Genomic DNA, 17555 nt, shown 5'->3' with positions numbered 1-17555 from the left:
GCATCCGATGCCTGGTCATACCTCTCACTCTGCTGCTTACCAGCTGTGTGACCTTAACAGGCAAGTTATTTAACTTCTTTTTTTTTTTTTTTAAAGATTTTATTTATTTATTTGAGAGAGAGAATGAGATAGAGAGCATGAGAGGGGGGAGGGTCAGAGGGAGAAGCAGACTCCCCGCTGAGCAGGGAGCCCGATGCGGGACTCGATCCTGGGACTCCAGGATCATGACCTGAGCCGAAGGCAGTCGCTTAACCAACTGAGCCACCCAGGCGCCCCAAGTTATTTAACTTCTCTACCTCAGGGGCTTTATCTGTAAAATCTGGATAATTGTTTTCTTAGGGTTGTTGAGAGGATTAAATGAGTTAATTCATGTAAACCTCTTAGAACAGAGCCCAACAGAATAAGCACCCAAAAAGGTTATGGTTATTATTAAAATCTATCAGTGTAATGTCCTTGGTATTAATGGCACAACTGTATAAAAATACATCTTGATCCCACCCAGAAAAAAAGGAAAAAAAATCCTAAAATCTGATATTTCCATATTTTAGTTATTTGTATTGGTACCAGACATGAGGTAGTAAGTACAAATGCAAAGGACGAAGTACAAAGATCACATCTTCATGCAATTCGCCTGTTGCCTGAAGACCTGAAGGCTGGACCTTAGGCCAGAAAAGAAAATCAGGATGACGACTTGGTAGTATTTCAGAGGGGTGTCACACATCTGACAGGGACCAGACTAAATATTTTCACTGAACACCTCGTTTCCATCGTCTGTGTGTAAGATTTCTCAACTTTCAAACATTTAGTTTCCTCCCAAGTAATTTTTTAAAAACTAGTAGCGGTAATAACGCTGATAATCCCAGCAGCATCACCAAAAGGAAGCACAAACTTTGCTTATCAAGATAGCCATCACCTCAGGAATTTTATACCAATTTCTCACAAACTGATAGCAAGCAAGCATAAATAGTTGGCTTAGTTACAACAGGTTGAACTGGTGTTTTAGTTTGAAGAATTTTAAAGCAAGCCAAGTAATTGTATAAAATTTAAATTTTATCACCATGTGTGGACCTTTTTACATTAAGCACAATGGAAATGTTCATATTCATTTTTTTCCCCAAAGGAAAAATTTCTGAATCATCACTATGTTGCACAGTAGAATAAAAATAGGAGTTCAGGTACTTATTCAAGTTTCTAAAGAATGCAAATAACAGACACGATTTTACTTCCAAAATCTGAAGTCATCAACATGATTTTGTAGTACTGTATCTCAGGCTTCACTTAAAAATTCATTATTATTCAGATAAAGATAGCCCCCTAGTCACACTTTTTAGAAAGCCTCTGCCCCACCACAACTTCCTGAGATCTGTGAACAACCTGCAGTCTTGTGATCAGGCTCCATATAGTACTGGCAGTTTTGTAACTGTAAGGAAAAAATGGTGACTGATTTTAGGTGTCAATCAGTTGTAGTCTGCTGATCTGATTAGAAGCCTTGACAAATGCCTGGTGGCGATTGCAAATAACTGCCAAGCATATGGGGATAATACAGTAGCCCACCGTTTTGGGGTCAGCTCTTGTACAAGAATAAAGGAACAAAAACATCTGTAAATAAGGTATCAGAAAAATAACTGTCCAAAACCAAAAAGGCAGGGAGAGTAAACGAGCTTTCAAGGAGTGTGTCCATGTGGTTCCTTCAAGGGGCTCTTCCGGGTGCTGCTGAATGTGTTCCAAGGCCAGCCTGTTGTAAGTCTCATTGATTTCAAAAACATAGTAAAATGCTCCTGCACTTGCTAACAAATACAATCCCACTCCAATCCATCCCATCCTCTGACGGAAGTTCATCATTCTCCATGCTCTGTGCCTTCAAATTAAGAAAAAAAAAAAAAAGTTAGGGTCTAGTAATGCTGTCATGGCAATGATTCCCCATTAATGCATCTCAGGCTTGAAATAATTAAATTTGCATTTACTAAGAAATGTAAACAACGCACAGCTTGTTTTCTGTAATAGTTATGAGAAAGTAAAGTTTCAGTATATATTGAGAGTGCTTTTTATGTGAATCCCACAGAATAAATAAATCACTATATCCGGCTTAAGTAGGTCCAGCACACCTTCCCTTGAGAAACTGGAATTAAACTGGTTTCCTAAGGAACACTTCACCTTGATAGTTCAAATAGTTTCTGACTTAACACTACTGTTTCGGACGTGAACACTCGATTCTACAAGTCAAAGCAATGTCGGAGCCCCCACGTTAAGACAGTAACTCTTAAACACTTACAATGGTCCCGAAAATCTTCCTGTTCCCACGGCAAGCGTTAAAGAGTCACTCAGTTCTGAATACTCGGGTGGTTTTGGCATTTCAGAGAAAGCCACCATAAGAGAAATCCCCGGGGTCACCGGCTGGGAGAAATGGGAGCGCGGCCAGCCTGGAGCACAAGCTAATTGTGATTAAGCACAGCGTGACTGCGGCCAGTCACGCGACGGCCCGGCCCCTGTGGCTGCGGCCGGAGCCCCAGCCAGTGTCACCCGGCCGGGCCGGGAGGCTCCCCAGCCCCCCGGGCCTCCCCGGCAGCCGGCCCCGCCCCCCGCCGCGCTGCAGCGCCGGCGGCCGCGACCAGGGCTGCGCGGGCGGCGCCGGGCCCGGGCCTCTCCGCCTCGCAGCGCCGGGAGCCCAGTGCCGGGCAGCGGCCACCGGCCGAGCCTGCAGAGACGGGCAGCTCCCGGATCTCACCTTCCTGTCCCGTTTGGCCCGCCCGCCCGCCGTCCCGGATGCTGCCACAGTCGGGACTTCCGGCTCGGGCCGGAAGCGCGCGCGCTCCGCCCCGTCGTGACGGCAGGCCGTCTCCCGGCGCGCGCCCGGCACCGCTCCGGTGGGGACGGGGACGGGGACGGGGGCGGGGGCTGCGGCGGCGCGGGGCCCGGCGCGTCCCTTCACGTGGGCGGCGGTCCGGGCATCCTCGGAGCCCCTCGGCCTGGGCCCCGGTGCCTCGCCGCGGACAGCAGCGCGGGGACGGCGCGGGCCGCCATCCCCTGGTGGCTCCGGGTGCAGGAGAGGGACGCGGGCGCGGACGACTGGATAGCGGCGAGGGGCGCGCGGGGCCGCGGAGAGGGTGAGACGGCCGCTTGTCGCAGTGGGGCCGGCCGGAAGGTCGCCCGGGGCCGCGGGGCCTCTCGGGGCCGGGGTCCCGGACACCTGCCGCTAAGCCGACTGCTTTGTCCCTGCAGGCCTCCGGTCGGGACGCCGACGGCACTCACCCGGGGTGCCGCGGAGAAACGCCGTGCATTGCGGCGGCATCGGTGCCCCGGCCGCATTAGAATTTAAATCTGTTGTTTGGGGCACCATGAGGCTGAGGCTCTTAGAAGACTGGTGCAGGGGGATGGATGTGAGCCCTCGGAAGGCGCTGTTGGTTGCCGGCATCCCCCCGATCTGCACGGTGGCAGAAACCGAGGAGGCTGCGGGCTGGTTTGGCGCCGATGGGCGGGTACGGGCTGCTCGGGAGGACGTGCCGGCGGGATGAGAACAGGAATGTAGCCTTAGTAGGGCTGACGGAGGAGACGACTCGTGCTCTAGTCCCTAAGGAGATACCCGGAAAGGGGGGTGTCTGGAGAGTGATCTTTAAGCCCCCAGGCCTGAATAATGAATTTTTAAGCAGATTAAATGAATTCTTAGAGGGAGAGGGCACAACGTTGGGGGAGTTGAACCAGAGCTCTTGGATATGGAAAGGACCCTTTTGACCTAGGACAGGACCTGATCCCAGAAATACAGGCCCCTGTGTAGGCACAGGCATTAGAGGAGGCTCTTCGGCCCGCCCTGCGGTACGTGAGATACAGAAAACTGAGAGTGTTCTCAGGCAGTGACCCTCCAGAACCAGGAGAAGAAGAATTTGAATCCTGGCTGTTTCATACTACTCAGATGATGAAGACATGGCAGGTGCCAGATGCAGAGAAAAGAAGACGCTTGCTAGAGAGCCTTAGAGGCCCAGCATTTGATGTTATTCGTGTCCTCAAGATAAACAATCCCTTCATTACAGTCGCTGAATGCCTGCAGGCTCTTGAGCAGGTATGTGGGGTTATTGATAATCCTAGGGAATTGCAGATCAAGTATCTGACCACTTATCAGAAGGATGGAGAGAAATTGTCTGCTTACGTGCTGAGGTTGGAGCCTTTATTACAGAAACTGGTAGAGAGAGGAGCAGTTGAGAAAGATGTTGTGAATCAGGCCCGCCTAGACCAAATCTTGGCTGGAGCAGTCCACAGAACCCTACGCAGGAAGCTTGCTCTGCCACAGGATGCCCCAGCCCCTGGCTTATTGCAACTACTGGCGCTGATAAAGGACGAAGAGGCGGAGGAGGAGGAGGAGGAGGCCCTTCTCCAGGCAGGATTAGAAGGGCATTTCTCCTGAATCTTAGGCAACCGGGAAGCAGAGCATGAAGGTAGAAGAACAGTCAGTGTACTCGTGATAGACATTAATCAGTCCCTTCCTTGTGCTGCCGAGGAGCTCATTCTGTACAGTTTTCTGTCTAAATCCTTCATCATTTCTGTGCTATTTAATGTCTTCCAAATGTGTCCTAGACTAGGAAGGATGTAGTTCTGCACTAGTATTTATGTATTTAGATTTACTACTGTGAATTTATCATACAAAATTGTACAGAGGGTCTATCGCTACATACATATGGTGCTCTGAGAAATGTCAGCTTATGTGATAACAGGTGCAAGGGTAGCACGTCGGATGTGATGATGTGTCATAGATAGTTTTTAGGTGTGTATTGTCCTACATTTATTATGAAGATAGAAGCGGTGGTTAAGATACTAAGTTATTTTCTGTCTGAATCACAATTTTACTGATTCTACGCAGTCAAAATGAGGCAGGATCAAATGCTGAGGTTGGTAAGTTTGCAGCTATCACCTCTAACCCTGGGTTTCTGATATGTGCCATCAGAACATCTGGTTCTGAATGTCATTTTAATAGGTGTTATAAAATGATCTATGTGAACTTATAAGATAAAGGAATGCTAATACAATGACCTTTTTAAAATCTGTTTTATTTATATCAAGATTCCAAGAAAGATTTCATTTGAACAAAGGGTTCCAAAAGCATAAATCTGAAAAACACTGAGGTTACACAATCTTAGTCCCTTGGATATTTTCCTCTTAGTGCCCAGGGGATAGAGAGTAGTTTCCTTTTTCTTTTCTTTTCTTTTTTTTTTTTTTTAAGATTTATTTATTTATTTGAGAGAAAGAGCAAGCATGAGCAGGGGGAGAGGCAGAGGGAGAGAAGAGAATCTTAAGCAGTCACCTCACTGAGCACAGAGCCCGATGTGGGGCTAGACCCCACAACCCTGAAATCACGACCTGAGCCGAAACCAAGAGTCAGATGCTCAACTGACTGAGCCATCCAGGTGCCCCTAGGGAGTAGTTTTCTAAGTGAGATTGCTAGAGGGACCTTTGACTGATGTAGGAGGGAATGAAACAACATGGAGCACAAATTAGTGCAAAGAGTAGGTCCAAATGCATCAGTGTGTCGAATTTGGAGAGTGAAAGGGAAGAAATAAAGGTTGTATGCTTCTCCATGACAGACTGGACTAAATTAAAGTTTCCCCATGTATTTTCTCATTGAATCCTCATAAAAATCCTGCAATATAGGAAAACCCAGTTTCTCATTGTAGAAATGGGCACAGAAAGGTTAAAAAGTACTTGTCCAAGGGGCGCCTGGGTGGCTGTCAGTTAAACGTCTGCCTTCTGCTCAGGTCATGATCCCAGGGTCCTGGGATCGAGTCCCACTTTGGGCTCCTTGCTCAGCAGGGAGCCTGCTCCTCCCTCTGCCTGCAGCTCCCCCTTCTTGTGCAAGCTCGCTCTCTCTCTGGCAAATACATAAATAAAATCTTAAAAAAATAAAAAAACTTGCCAAGGCAAAACAACTAGTAAGAGGACAGAATTCTGTCCTCTGCCCTACTGCAAGGCCTATATTCTTAACATTGCCAAGAAAGAGAAACAATCATAAGGGTATGAGCACCCAACAGCCTCACAAGGGAAACACAGCAGATGTTAACCACATTTCATATATGTCTTGTATGCATTAGTGTAGAGTACTTTATTCTGAATCATTACTGCCAACTAGACATGAGAAGTGGGGAGTATGAGAACCTATAAGACCCAGGGGCAGCCAGGACGGTGGGCATGGGTTAGTGACTTGGTCCCTAAAAAAACTCAGCATGAAGAAAGTTTGAAAATTGCTGAAAAGTAGGATAAAGTCTTCCTCTTTGATAAAAACATCCGAAAGGACCAAATTCAAGATGTACATCATTGGTTTAGATTCAGAGGCATAGTAAAGTGTTTCTGTTAAGACTAAATGTCATGGTTTCATTCTTTATGAAGTCCTCCCACTATGGGAAGCTAAATACAGATCAAGCCATCACATTATACACCTTAAATACATGTGATTTGTACTTGTCAGTTATACCTCAATAGGGCAAGGAAAAAGAAGCTAAATACTAGATGGCATAGATACATTCAAAGGTGTAACTGATCTTGTTGGTATGTGTAAGGTACTTTGTTACCTTAGTAGTGGGAAGTGGTTTACCTGCATCTTGCTAGTGAGCAGACACTGTGTGTGCACACATAGGTGTTAATACACATCGAACCTCTCCTGTGTGTGAAGCACTGAGCTGGAGGGTACACACACACACACACACACACACACACACACATATTTAGGTTATAATGCCTGCCATGGAGGCTGGAGGGTACACACACACACACACACACACATTTAGGTTATAATGCCTGCCATGGAGGTCTATCCAGAGTTCATAATAACAGCTGATACCAAACACTTGCCTTGGGCACCACTGAACACATTTAGTCAAACAATACTGAGAGGTAAGGCCTTTTGTTTCCCCCATTTGCTTCCCCATTTCCTGGATCAAACTGAGGCACGGAGAAGTTAAGCAACTTGAAGTTAAGCAACTTGCCCAGACTTTCGCAGCCAAGAAGTGGCACGGTCAGGATTTATACTCAGGCCATCTATTTCCAGAGTCCTTGTCTATGCCGCCTGGTTAAAGTCTCACAGAAACCTGTAAGACACACCATCATTTCCCCATTTTACAGAGGAGAAGCTTCAGGCTCAGATTCAGTGCCGGGGCAAGGGCACATAGTCTGACTTCAGAGAGCTTTTCTTAAGGTGCTCTGACTTACACATCCGGTAAACACTACATAATTGTCAAAAATGGCAGTTATGTTTATGAAACCATGGGAAGTAGTAAAAACATGTCCTTTAAAAGCTGTGTTTCAAAAACGTGAACAACAAAACATGAAAATGCTCACTAGTTGTGTCAGGATAATGGGATTGTAAAGATATTTTCATTTTTGGGGCGCCTGGGCAGTCGGTTAATCGTCTGCCTTCGGCTCAGGTTCTGATCCAGGGGTCCTGGGATCGAGCCCCATGTGGGCTCCCTGCTTGGCGGGAAGCCTGCTTCTCCCTCTCCCCCTGCTTGTGCTCTCTCTCTCTCACTCACTCTCTGTCAAATAAATAAAAATCTTAAAAAAAAAAGATATTTTCGTTTTCTTTTGCTTCCTACAAGTATTTTCTTTCTTTTTTTTTAAGTAAGCCCTACGCCCAATGTGAGGCTTGAACTCACGACCCTGAGATCAAGAGTCGCATGATCTGCTGACTGAGCCCGCCAGATGCCCCTAAAAGTGTTCTTTAAATGAAAAATAGGGCGCCTGGGTGGCTCAGCCGTTAAGCATCTGCCTTCAGCTCAGGTCATGATACTGGGGTCCTGGGATCAAGCCCCGCATCTGGCTCCCCGCTCTGCAGGAAGCTTGCTTCTCCCTCTTCCACTCCCCCTGCTTGTGTTCCCTCTCTCGCTGTGTCTCTGTCAAAATAAATAAAATCTTTTTAAAACAAAAATGAAAAATATACAAAGGAAGTGCTCAAAAAAACAAAAGGAGGTGAAATGTCAAAGGGAAAACAGGATCCAGCCTGAAAGAGCTCCCACTGGTGAAAGCTGCAATTTGAACAAAACAAATAGCATAGCATTGGTTTGTAACCCAAAGTATCAAATAAATACCCACAAGTTCATGCTGATATAAACACATGAGTGAATAAATAAATGTGGGAGGAGAGTCAGGTTTTCCTTATGCAAGAATTTCAAATCATTCATGTGTGTGCTTCGCCTTCTGGAGGTGGAGTTTATTCCTTCCTCCCCCTCAAGTGTGGGCTGAATTTAGGAACAGAGTAACAAAAGGGAGAAATAACAACTTTTCCACAGAGAAACCTGGCAAGTACTAGCTTGGCTAGTTAACATCAAGGTTAAAGTCAGAGAATGCATAACCCCGTCTAATGAGAAAAATACCAGGTAGGGGCGCCTGGGTGGCTCAGTCGGTTAAGCATCTGCCTTCAGCTCAGGTCATGACCTCAGGGTCCTGGGTTCGGGTCCCGCATCGGGCTCTCTGCTTGGTGAGGAGTCTGTTTCCCCCCTCCCTCTGCCGCTCCCCCTGCTTGAGCTCTCTCACTCTCTGTCAAATAAATAAATAATCTTAAAAAAAAATACCAGATAAACCCAAATTGAAGGACATTCTACAAAATACCTGACCAACTCTCCTCAAAGCTGTCAAGATCATGAAGGATAAGGAAAGACAGAGAAACTGTCACAGACCAGAGGAGACTAAGGAATCATGGTAGCTAAATGGAATGTGGTATCCAGGAGGGGCTTTTGGAACAGATAAAGGACTTTAGTGGAAAAGTAAAATCCAAAAATAGTCTGGAGTTTAGTTAATAGTAATCTATCAATGTTGGTTTCTTGGAGGTGACAAATGTACCGTGGTAATGGAAGATGTTAACGATAAGGGGAAACTAGGTGACTATGTAGGAGCTCTCTGCACTATCTTTGTAACTTTTCTGTAAGTCTCAACTATTCTAAAATAAAGTGTTCATCAAGAGGCACCTGGCTGGCTCAGTTGGAAGAGTATGTGACACTTGATATAGCGATTACTTAAATAATCTTAAAAATAAATAAAATGTTGATTTAAATACATACACAGATACTTACATACATATATATATATATATATATATATATATATACATGCACAAGCAAATAACAAATGACCTGGCATGCCAACCAGTGAAATAAGTCACTAGGGAGTGAATAACTGGAGTGCCCACCCTTCCTAAAAATGGTTATTCATTTAAACACCACCAGGTGGCAGTAAGCACTCAGAGTAGCCTGTGGACAGGCCCAAACAGAAAGGGATTATTTCTTACATAAGTGGCGTCACATTTGCCCCCCTCAAAGACTGGAAAATTTCTCAAGCCTTTATGTGGAAAAAATATTTAAGTACCCATCTGGGAAGTGACCTCCTCTCTAGTCCATGACACTTCTAGAATCTTCTAATTAGCCTGAGAGTCCTGGCCTAGGCAAATGGACTGATCTGTCTATGTAACTGAGAACATCCTTAATGATTCCATTTCACTTCCAGCCAGAACATTTCATAAAATTGGAAACTAGGTGGTTTTATAATTCAACTTTTTTTTTTTTTAAAGATTTTATTTATTTATTTGACAGAGAGAGAGAGAGAGGTCACAAGTAGGCAGGCAGGCAGGCAGAAGGAGAGGGAGAAACAGGCTTCCCGCTGAGCCGGGAGCCCGATGCGGGGCTCCATCCCAGGACCCTGGGATCATGACCTGAGCCGAAGGCAGATGCTTAACTGACTGAGTCACCCAGGCGCCCCTAGAATTCAACTTATTTTAAAGAGAATGACATGTGGGTCAAAAGTACTCTTTAGCTTCAGAGGGTTTCCCATATACTCTCCTGCCCCTGCTACTAGCAAGGCTAACTCTGCTTTTAGAGATGTTAATTTTCGGTTACCATATAAACTGGACCAATATATTAAATAATTCAGTGTAAAGTAGGGTTGTAAGGCTCTTAGTCATCATCCTGAGGGATGGGTTGGGGGTCAGAAAGCTGGGGTCTGAGATGATAGAATATCGCAGATGAGGCAAGTGAGGCTCAGAGGTAAGTGACTTGCTCAAGAACACACAGCTGGAGCGCCTAGGTGGCTCAGTTGGTTAAATGTCTGACTTTGGCTCAGGTCATGATCTCAGAGTCCTAGCTAGGATTGAGCTTTGTGTCCAGGGAGTCTGCTTCTCTCTCTCTCCCTATCCCTCTACCCCTCCCCCGACTCATGCTCTCCTTCCCCCCATGCCCCGCTCAAATAAATAAATACATTTTTAAAAATTTTTAAAAATTAAAACACACACACAGCTAGTTAGCGGCAGGGCCCAAACTTGAACCCAAACCTGAGCCTGCTTCTGGCTTCTCTATGACCTGCTAGTATAAGCATTAAATTCCTCTTGGATTTCAGTTTACTTACCTACAAAATCTATGGTCCTCTTTAGCTCTAAAACTGTGTGACTCAAAAGGTCTTCTAGTTATCTGTGTTTGAATATCCTTAATTTAAAAACTGACCCTAAATTCTTAACATACCCTAATATATGTCACTTAACGTGTGTTCCCAAATATTATCAGAATATCTTTTGATGAATGTGCTTTCTAGCTCCCCAACTAGATTCTATGTTCCCCTTGATATCAAGGTATATTATATCCCACATAAGCCCAACATGGTGTTTCACACTTGGAAGGTAATATTTCATAACTAATTAACAATGCTCTGATGTGCCTTACTTTTTTTATTAAAGATTTTATTTATTTGAGAGAGAGAGCATGAACGCGGGGGGTGGGGCAGAGAAAGAGGGAGAAGCAGGGAGCCCAACACGGGACTCGATCCCGGGACCCAAGATCATGACCTGAGCTGAAGGCAGACACTTAACCGACTGAGACACCTAGGCGCCCCTCTGATGTGCCTTATTATATATAATAATAATCATGGCTGGGGTGCCTGGGTGGCCAGTCGGTTAAGCATTTGACTCTTGGTTTCGGCTCAGGTTATGATCTCAAGGTTGTGGGATCAAGCCCCACATCGGGCTCTGTGTTGGGTTTGGAGCCTGCTTAAGATTGTCTCTCTCTCCTCCCTCTGCCTCTCCCCACACTCTCTCTCTCTCTCAAAAACAATCATAATCATAATCAAGGCTATCATTTGTTAAGCTCTTCCTATGTGCCAGGCAGGGTGCTAAATGCTTCACCTATGTTACCTCATTTAATTCTGACCCCAATCTTGGTGGGTATTTTACTAGCCCTAATTTCGAATGAGGACACAGACCTTTGGCTAGGTAAGGTGTTTTTTCCAGAATCACACAGCTAAAAGCTACCAAGATCTGTCTGGTTCCAGAGCCCGTACCTTAACCACTGTGCCAGACAGCCTCCGTGAGTATCTTGGCTCTGAACCAGGCTAACACCACCTCGAGCGTGGAACATGAATATAAGCACTGGTGAACCAGTTTCTGAGCGTATAACCTAAATCCTACCCGTCACCACTTCCTGCTGCTTCCCTCCAAAAAGAAATAAGAATAAGAATAAAACAACCCCGTGAATGCCGTGGAAGAGACAGCACTGTGAGCTACCATTCAGCTAGTTAGTCCCCTTCCTCTGTATCTAAAGCGGGATTGTTCACCCACTTTACAGAACCGTGAACTTCAGGGGAAATCCAGCTGTTCCATCGTCCCTGCACGAAGTGGGGATGGTAAGTTTTGATTAGTTTAAGATGATTCGGTCCCCTTTGCCAAACTGCGCGTTTTAGGCAGGGGCAGATAATACAATTCTTTTTTTTTTTTTTTTAAGATTTTATTTATTCATTTCAGAGAGAGAGAGAGTACACAAGTGGGGGGAGAGGCAGAGGCAGAGGGAGAAGCAGACTCCCCGCTGAGCAGGGAGCCTGATGCAGGACTCGATCCCAGCACCATGAGACCCCAACCGGAGCCGAGGGCAGACGCTTAACCGACTGAGCCACCCAGGCGCCCCCAGATAATGCAATTCTATCCTGTGAAATATGAGCACTGTTTTTCAAACTTTATTGATGTGAACAAGGCTCCCATACCAGCTTCACCATTTCCTAACTCTGTGACTTTGGGCGAGTTTCTTAATCCTTCGGCCGGTGGAGGGGAGGGGGGGGCTTCAGTGTCTTCAGATGAAAGTGAGAGTAAGCATGGCACTTACTCACAGGGTCACAGTGAAGACCAAATGAATTATTAACGCAACGTGCCGGCAACCGTACCTGCTGCGGGGCAGGTCCTCGATAAGCAGCTATATTGTATGTGTTCCCTGCTTCCACACAAAAGCTACCCCCAAAGCTCAGTTGCTGTCCCCAAGTTTCTGTGGATCAAGAGTCCGGGAACAACTTCACCGGGAGGTTCTGGCCCCCTCACTGACTGCAGCAGAGGTTGGCCTTGGCCAGGGCTGTGGCCGGCTCCTGGGAGACCTTCCAAGCTCGGGGCCGGGGGGGGGGGGGGGGGGGGGGGGGGGGGGCTCTCCACGGGGCGTCTCATGACACAGCAGCTGATTTCTACTGGAAGCAAGCCGCCCAAAAGGGAGTGAGAGAAGACCCCAAGATGGAAGCCACAGTCTTTTTATAATCTTATCTCAAAAGGGACACAGCATCCCTTCCGTAGTATTCTGTCCATTAGAAACAAGCTCCCAATCCCAGCCGGTACTCGTACTGGAGGGCAGGAGGTAACACAAGGGTGTGAATTCCAGGAGGCGCCTGCAACAGCTCTTGTTATTTTTCTTTACAGACACACAGAACAAGTTTATACTTATTTTTTTTTAAGATTTTATTTATTTTTATTTTGAGAGAGCGAGCATGAGCTGGGGTGTGGGGAAGCAGGGGTGAGGGTAAGCGTGGGGTAGGGGCGGGGCAGGACAGAGGCAGAGGCAGAGGGAGAAGCAGACTCCCCACCCGGCAGGGAGCCTGAGGCGGGGCTCCATCCCACGCTCCCAAGATTAGGACCTGAGTCGAAGGCAGACACTTAACTGATTGAGCCACCCCAAACGCCCAATACTTTTGTTACTTCTACTTTATATTTTACCTTTAAATGGTAAAATTCCTCTATGAGATCCAGGCTAAAAGAAAAAAAAAATCCTCCGTTACCTTCCTTGTCCCTAACTTAACTTGGTCATGTATCAGAGTAATAAACACGGGATTCTTCCCTGTCCATGCTACGGGCTGCCACGGGCCCTCTCGGGTTTTAGAACCAGCACACGTTCGGCCTTTCTGGAGCATAGGCGTAATTGCCTCTGCAAACTCTCTACTCCAAGCAGTAAATGCCCAGCTCTTCTCAGTTTCCAATTCCCTTCTGATCTTGGCTCCCTCCATTTTGAGTGGCCTTTTAGCAGAAGCAATAACCCACAGGGGCCCTGACACTCCCATCCTCCCGGAAGTGGGGAGATTTCCCTTGTACCCACCAGTTTCTGGCTTCTCAGACACTATGCCTTCAAGATGCAACAAAAGCTTTTAAATGTGCATTCCTTTGGGGCGCCTGGGTGGCTCAGTCATTAAGCGTCTGCCTTCGGCTCAGGTCATGATCCCGGGGTCCTGGGATTGAGCTCCGGGGTCCTGGGATCGAGCTCCGGGGTCCTGGGATCGAGCTCCGCATCGAGCTCCGCATCGGGCTCCCTGCCCCGCAGGAAACCTGCTTCTCCTTCTCCCACTCCCTCTGCTTGTGTTCCCTCTCTCGCTGTGTCTCTCTCTGTCAAATAAATAAATAAATAATCTTAAAAAAAAAAAATCATGAGATAAATTCCAAGGGGCAAACACTATTCTCTTATCTTTTTTAATTAGTAATTTATAATGCATTAGGCATTTTTTTTTTTTTTTTTGCTAGCTCTTTGAATTTTTTAATAATTCAAGGTGACCAGAGTATGATCCTGGAAGAGGGTGGGGGGGGCAACAGATTATAGAAATTGATTTACAGTGAGAGAATTATAGATGAATGAAGCCATTATGCAAACAGAAAACCACCGACGTTCATTTTAACTGTGCCCCCTCCATTTTATCCCTTGTCTCAAATACACTAAATTCATGTCACTTGCCTCTCATAACCACTAGATTTATAAGCCCATTAAAAAAAATTTTATAATCACCCCATGCAAAAAAAACCCCTTGGGTGAGGCAACTGGGCCAGCTGTCCTGAGCCCTCACTGGGTGGCAGCCCACAGGGGGCTGTATTTCATACCTTTATGTCCCATCTATGGGTAGCTCTGTGCCCAAATTTCCCTTTTCTTTTTTCTTCCCTCTTTCATGTTGAAAGCTTTTTTCAGGGGCGCCTGGGTGGCTCAGTTGGTTAAGCGACTGCCTTCGGCTCAGGTCATGATCCTGGAGTCCCTGGATCGAGTCCCGCATCGGGCTCCCTGCTCGGCAGGGAGTCTGCTTCTCCCTCTGACCCTCCCCCTTCTCATGTACTCGCTCTCTCTCAAATAAATAAATAAAATCTTTAAAAAAAAAAAAAAAAAGAAAGCTTTTTTCAAATGAGTCTGAGAAAATGGTGTGGTGGGTTCTCAAGTGCGTGATGCTCCTCGGCTGTCAATTCTCTTCTTAGAGCAGGGCACTAAACAGCCGACTATAAGTGCTGTGTTCATGGCTGGGGCTGGTGGTGGGACAGCAGGTAGCTTTTTGGTTGGGGGATCCCCAAATGTCAGGAGCTGGAGGTCTCCTCTCTCAGGCTGTTCGTTTTCTCCAGGGAATCATCCTTTACCTCCTGCTCAAGGGGAACAATTCTTTATCTACTTGCTTTCCAGGAACAAGGTGGGACACAGAGGCCCTGGGTCTCCCTGTTTGGAATGCAGACCCTAGTCACTCTCCTGGTTTTCAGTCAGGAGCCTCACCTGCACCCCACACTGGGTCTGGCATCCCTGAATCAGGAGCATCTGTGGTTCAAATTAAACTCATCCAGAGAATAAACCCCCCATCTCCTGCCAAGGTGAGCAGCACAGGGTGGGATGGGGCCCCAGGTGTCTTATAGCTCCTTTCATCTGACTTATTCCTTTCATCTGGCAAACTCTGAGTAGCTTCCTGTGCCCTGATAGCAAATTACCACAAACATGGTGACTTAAAACAACAGAAATGTATTCTCCCACAAATCTGGAAGCCAGGAGTCCACAGTCAGTTACACAGTTCCCAAATCAAAGTGTCAGCAGGATCTCAGGAAGAATCCTCACCTTGCCTCCTCGGCTTGTGTCTTGGCTTGTGGTCACATCGGGCCGATCTTTAAGGCCACCATCTTTAAATCTCTCTCTGCCCCCCTCTTCACGTGGTCTTTTCCTCTGTGTCAGTGTCAAACCCCCTCCCCTTCCTTTTATTTATTTATTTTTTTAAAGATTTTATTTATTTGAGAGAGAGAGAATGAGAGAGAGAGCACATGAGAGGGGGGAGGGTCAGAGGGAGAAGCAGACTCCCTGCGGAGCAGGGAGCCTGATGCGGGACTCGATCCAGGGACTCCAGGATCATGACCTGAGCCGAAGGCAGTCGCTTAACCAACTGAGCCACCCAGACGCCCCCCTTCCTTTTATAAGGGACACTTGTCAGAGCATTTAGGGCCCACCTGGATAAGCTAGGATAGTCTCCCCATCACAAGATCCTTAGATTTATCACATCTGCAAAGATCCTTTCATGGGTAACATTCACAGGTGCAGGAAACGAGGACTTGACATGTCTGTGGGCCATTATTCAACCAGTATGCCCTTTGTTTCCAGTCCTCTGTCCTGACCTTGCGTGCTTCTGTTTAATACCTTTTGGAAGGTCCATGCAGGGTAAAGATTTGCTTTCAGTTGGCCCCCCTCTGCAGGGCCTTATGGTGTAGCTTCCTCTGCTCTCCCAGGTCAGTACTGCTCCTTCAATACAGGCATAGACATTGTACGTTCAGTTCCGGACCATTGCAATAGAGGGAGTACCGCAATCAAGCGCGCCAAGTGCCATTTTTGGTTTCCCAGTGCATGTAAGTTATGTTTACACGATACTGTAGTCTATGAAGTGTGCAATAGCACGATGCCTAAAAAAAGCACATAATTTAAAAAGACTTCATTGCTAAAAAATGCTAACTACCATCTGAGTTTTCAGCAAGTCATCACAACTGCCAAAAAAAATATAATAATAAGAGAAAGTTTGAAATCCTGCAAGAACTACCAAGATGTGACAGAGACCTGAAGTGAGACAGTACTGTCGGGAAGAGGGCGCCAATAGACTTGCTTGACATTGGGCTGTCACAGACCTTCAGTCGGTAAAAAAAAGGCAGTATCTGCAAAGTACGACAAAGTATAAGCACAATAAAGCGAGGTATGCTTGCACTTGTCCATGGTCCAAAAATGTGTTGGCATCTTGCTGTGGTCTGAATGTTGATACGCTAAGGCCCAAGGGTGATGGCGTTAGGAGGTGGGACTTTGCGGAGGTGATTTAGGTCTGGAGGGTGGAGCGTCATGAATGGGATGAGGGCCCTTATAGGAGAGGCCCCAGAGAGCTCCCTGGCCCCTTCTGCCATGTGAGGACACAGCTAGAAGTTTGCGATGCGGAAGAAAGCCCTCACCCGACCATGCTGGAACTCTGACCTCGGACTTCCAGCCTCCAGACCGTGAGAAATAAAGGTCTGCTCTTTATAAGCACCCAGTCTGCAATACTTTGCTCCGCTGCATGAGTGGACTGAGGCACACTTCTTGGCAGTGGATGCGCCCCCCTCCTCCTTGTTCTGGAAGGCTTACACTTGTTTTAGTCCTTGACTGTCATTTTGGGTGGGTTTCAAGTGGAAATAGATATAAACATGTGTGCTTAATATGCAGTGTTTAGCCAAATGTCTCTCCATTGGTTTTTAAATATTTTTACAGATAGCTTTATTACTTCTTCTGTTTGTTACAATATTTATTTGCTTGTTTTCCAAATAGACTCATACTAAGGGTGAGATGACAGAACGCTAGAAATCACACCTCTTACTTAAATTCGACGGTCAAAATTCGAGTCTACCCATTATCATGCTTTTTAAGCATATCCCAAACATTAAGCCATTTTGCCACTTTGTACCTCTTTTAAAACAGCTATTTTCTGGGGCGGCTGGGTGGCTCAGTTGGTTAAGCGTCTGCCTTCGGCTCAGGTCATGATCCCAGGGTCCTGGGATTGAGCCCTGCATCGGGCTCCCTGCTCAGCGGGGAGTCTGCTTCTCCCTCTCCCTCTGTGCTCTCTCTCTCAAGTAAGTAAATAAAAGCTTTAAAAAAAATTTTAAAAATAAAATAGCTGTTTTCTTATAATGCCAATATCACATCTGATACAATTGTCAATAATGACTTGCTCATCTAATATCCAGTTCATTTTCAAATTTCCCTGATTATCTCAAATATATCTTCTCACAGGGGCACCTGGGTGGCTCAGTCTGTTGAGTGTCCGACTCTTGGTTTCAGCTCAGGTCATGATCTCAGGGTCGTGAGATCGAGCCCTGTGTTGGGCTACACACTTAGCACAGAGTCTGCCTGAGATTCTTTCCCCCTCTCTCTCCTCCCCCCACTCTCTCTCAAATAAATACATAAATAAAATCTTTAAAAAAAAAAAGTTCTCACAGTTGATCTATGGGACTTGGATCCCAACAAGGACCACACATGACCCTGGGTGTCTCTGGGGTCTCGTAGCTA

General features: G+C 46.4%; 2 protein-coding genes across 3 annotated transcripts; one reads left to right on the top strand and one right to left on the bottom strand.

The window, feature by feature from the left end:
- Positions 1-278: 278 nt before the first annotated feature.
- On the bottom strand, positions 279-2782 carry TMEM251 (transmembrane protein 251). 2 transcript variants are annotated; one of them, XM_032405829.1, is made up of 2 exons: positions 2726-2782; positions 279-1858 (listed from the first exon to the last, which is right to left on the bottom strand). In XM_032405829.1, the coding sequence occupies exon 2, from the start codon at positions 1840-1842 to the stop codon at positions 1447-1449; it is 396 nt and encodes a 131-aa protein (XP_032261720.1). In that variant the 5' UTR covers positions 1843-1858; positions 2726-2782; the 3' UTR covers positions 279-1446. The 2 variants fall into 2 exon arrangements, with proteins under 2 accessions (XP_032261720.1, XP_032261719.1); XM_032405828.1 differs by lacking the exon at positions 2726-2782 and adding an exon at positions 2273-2525.
- Positions 2783-2910: 128 nt separating this feature from the next.
- MOAP1 (modulator of apoptosis 1) lies at positions 2911-5243 on the top strand. Its single transcript, XM_032404643.1, is given in 4 exon segments — positions 2911-3104; positions 3220-3445; positions 3447-3693; positions 3695-5243. Coding segments are annotated over 3 exon segments (1059 nt in total). The 5' UTR covers positions 2911-3104; positions 3220-3335; the 3' UTR covers positions 4397-5243.
- The last annotated feature ends 12312 nt before the right edge of the window (positions 5244-17555 follow it).

Source organism: Phoca vitulina, unplaced genomic scaffold (assembly GCF_004348235.1).
Source record: "Phoca vitulina isolate PV1807 unplaced genomic scaffold, GSC_HSeal_1.0 scaffold7, whole genome shotgun sequence".
Classification (NCBI taxonomy): Eukaryota; Metazoa; Chordata; class Mammalia; order Carnivora; family Phocidae; genus Phoca; species Phoca vitulina.
The sequence above is the reverse complement of the archived record's forward strand: the minus strand, read 5'-3'. Positions and strand labels throughout refer to the sequence as shown.

Coding starts and splice junctions, on each gene's coding strand:
- TMEM251 (XM_032405828.1), bottom strand. CDS start 2,370: ATGGTGGCTTTCTCTGAAATGCCAAAACCACCCGAGTATTCAGAACTG. Junction 1,859..2,272: donor GGAAGATTTTCGGGACCATT/GTAAGTGTTTAA, acceptor CTTAATTTGAAG/GCACAGAGCATGGAGAATGA.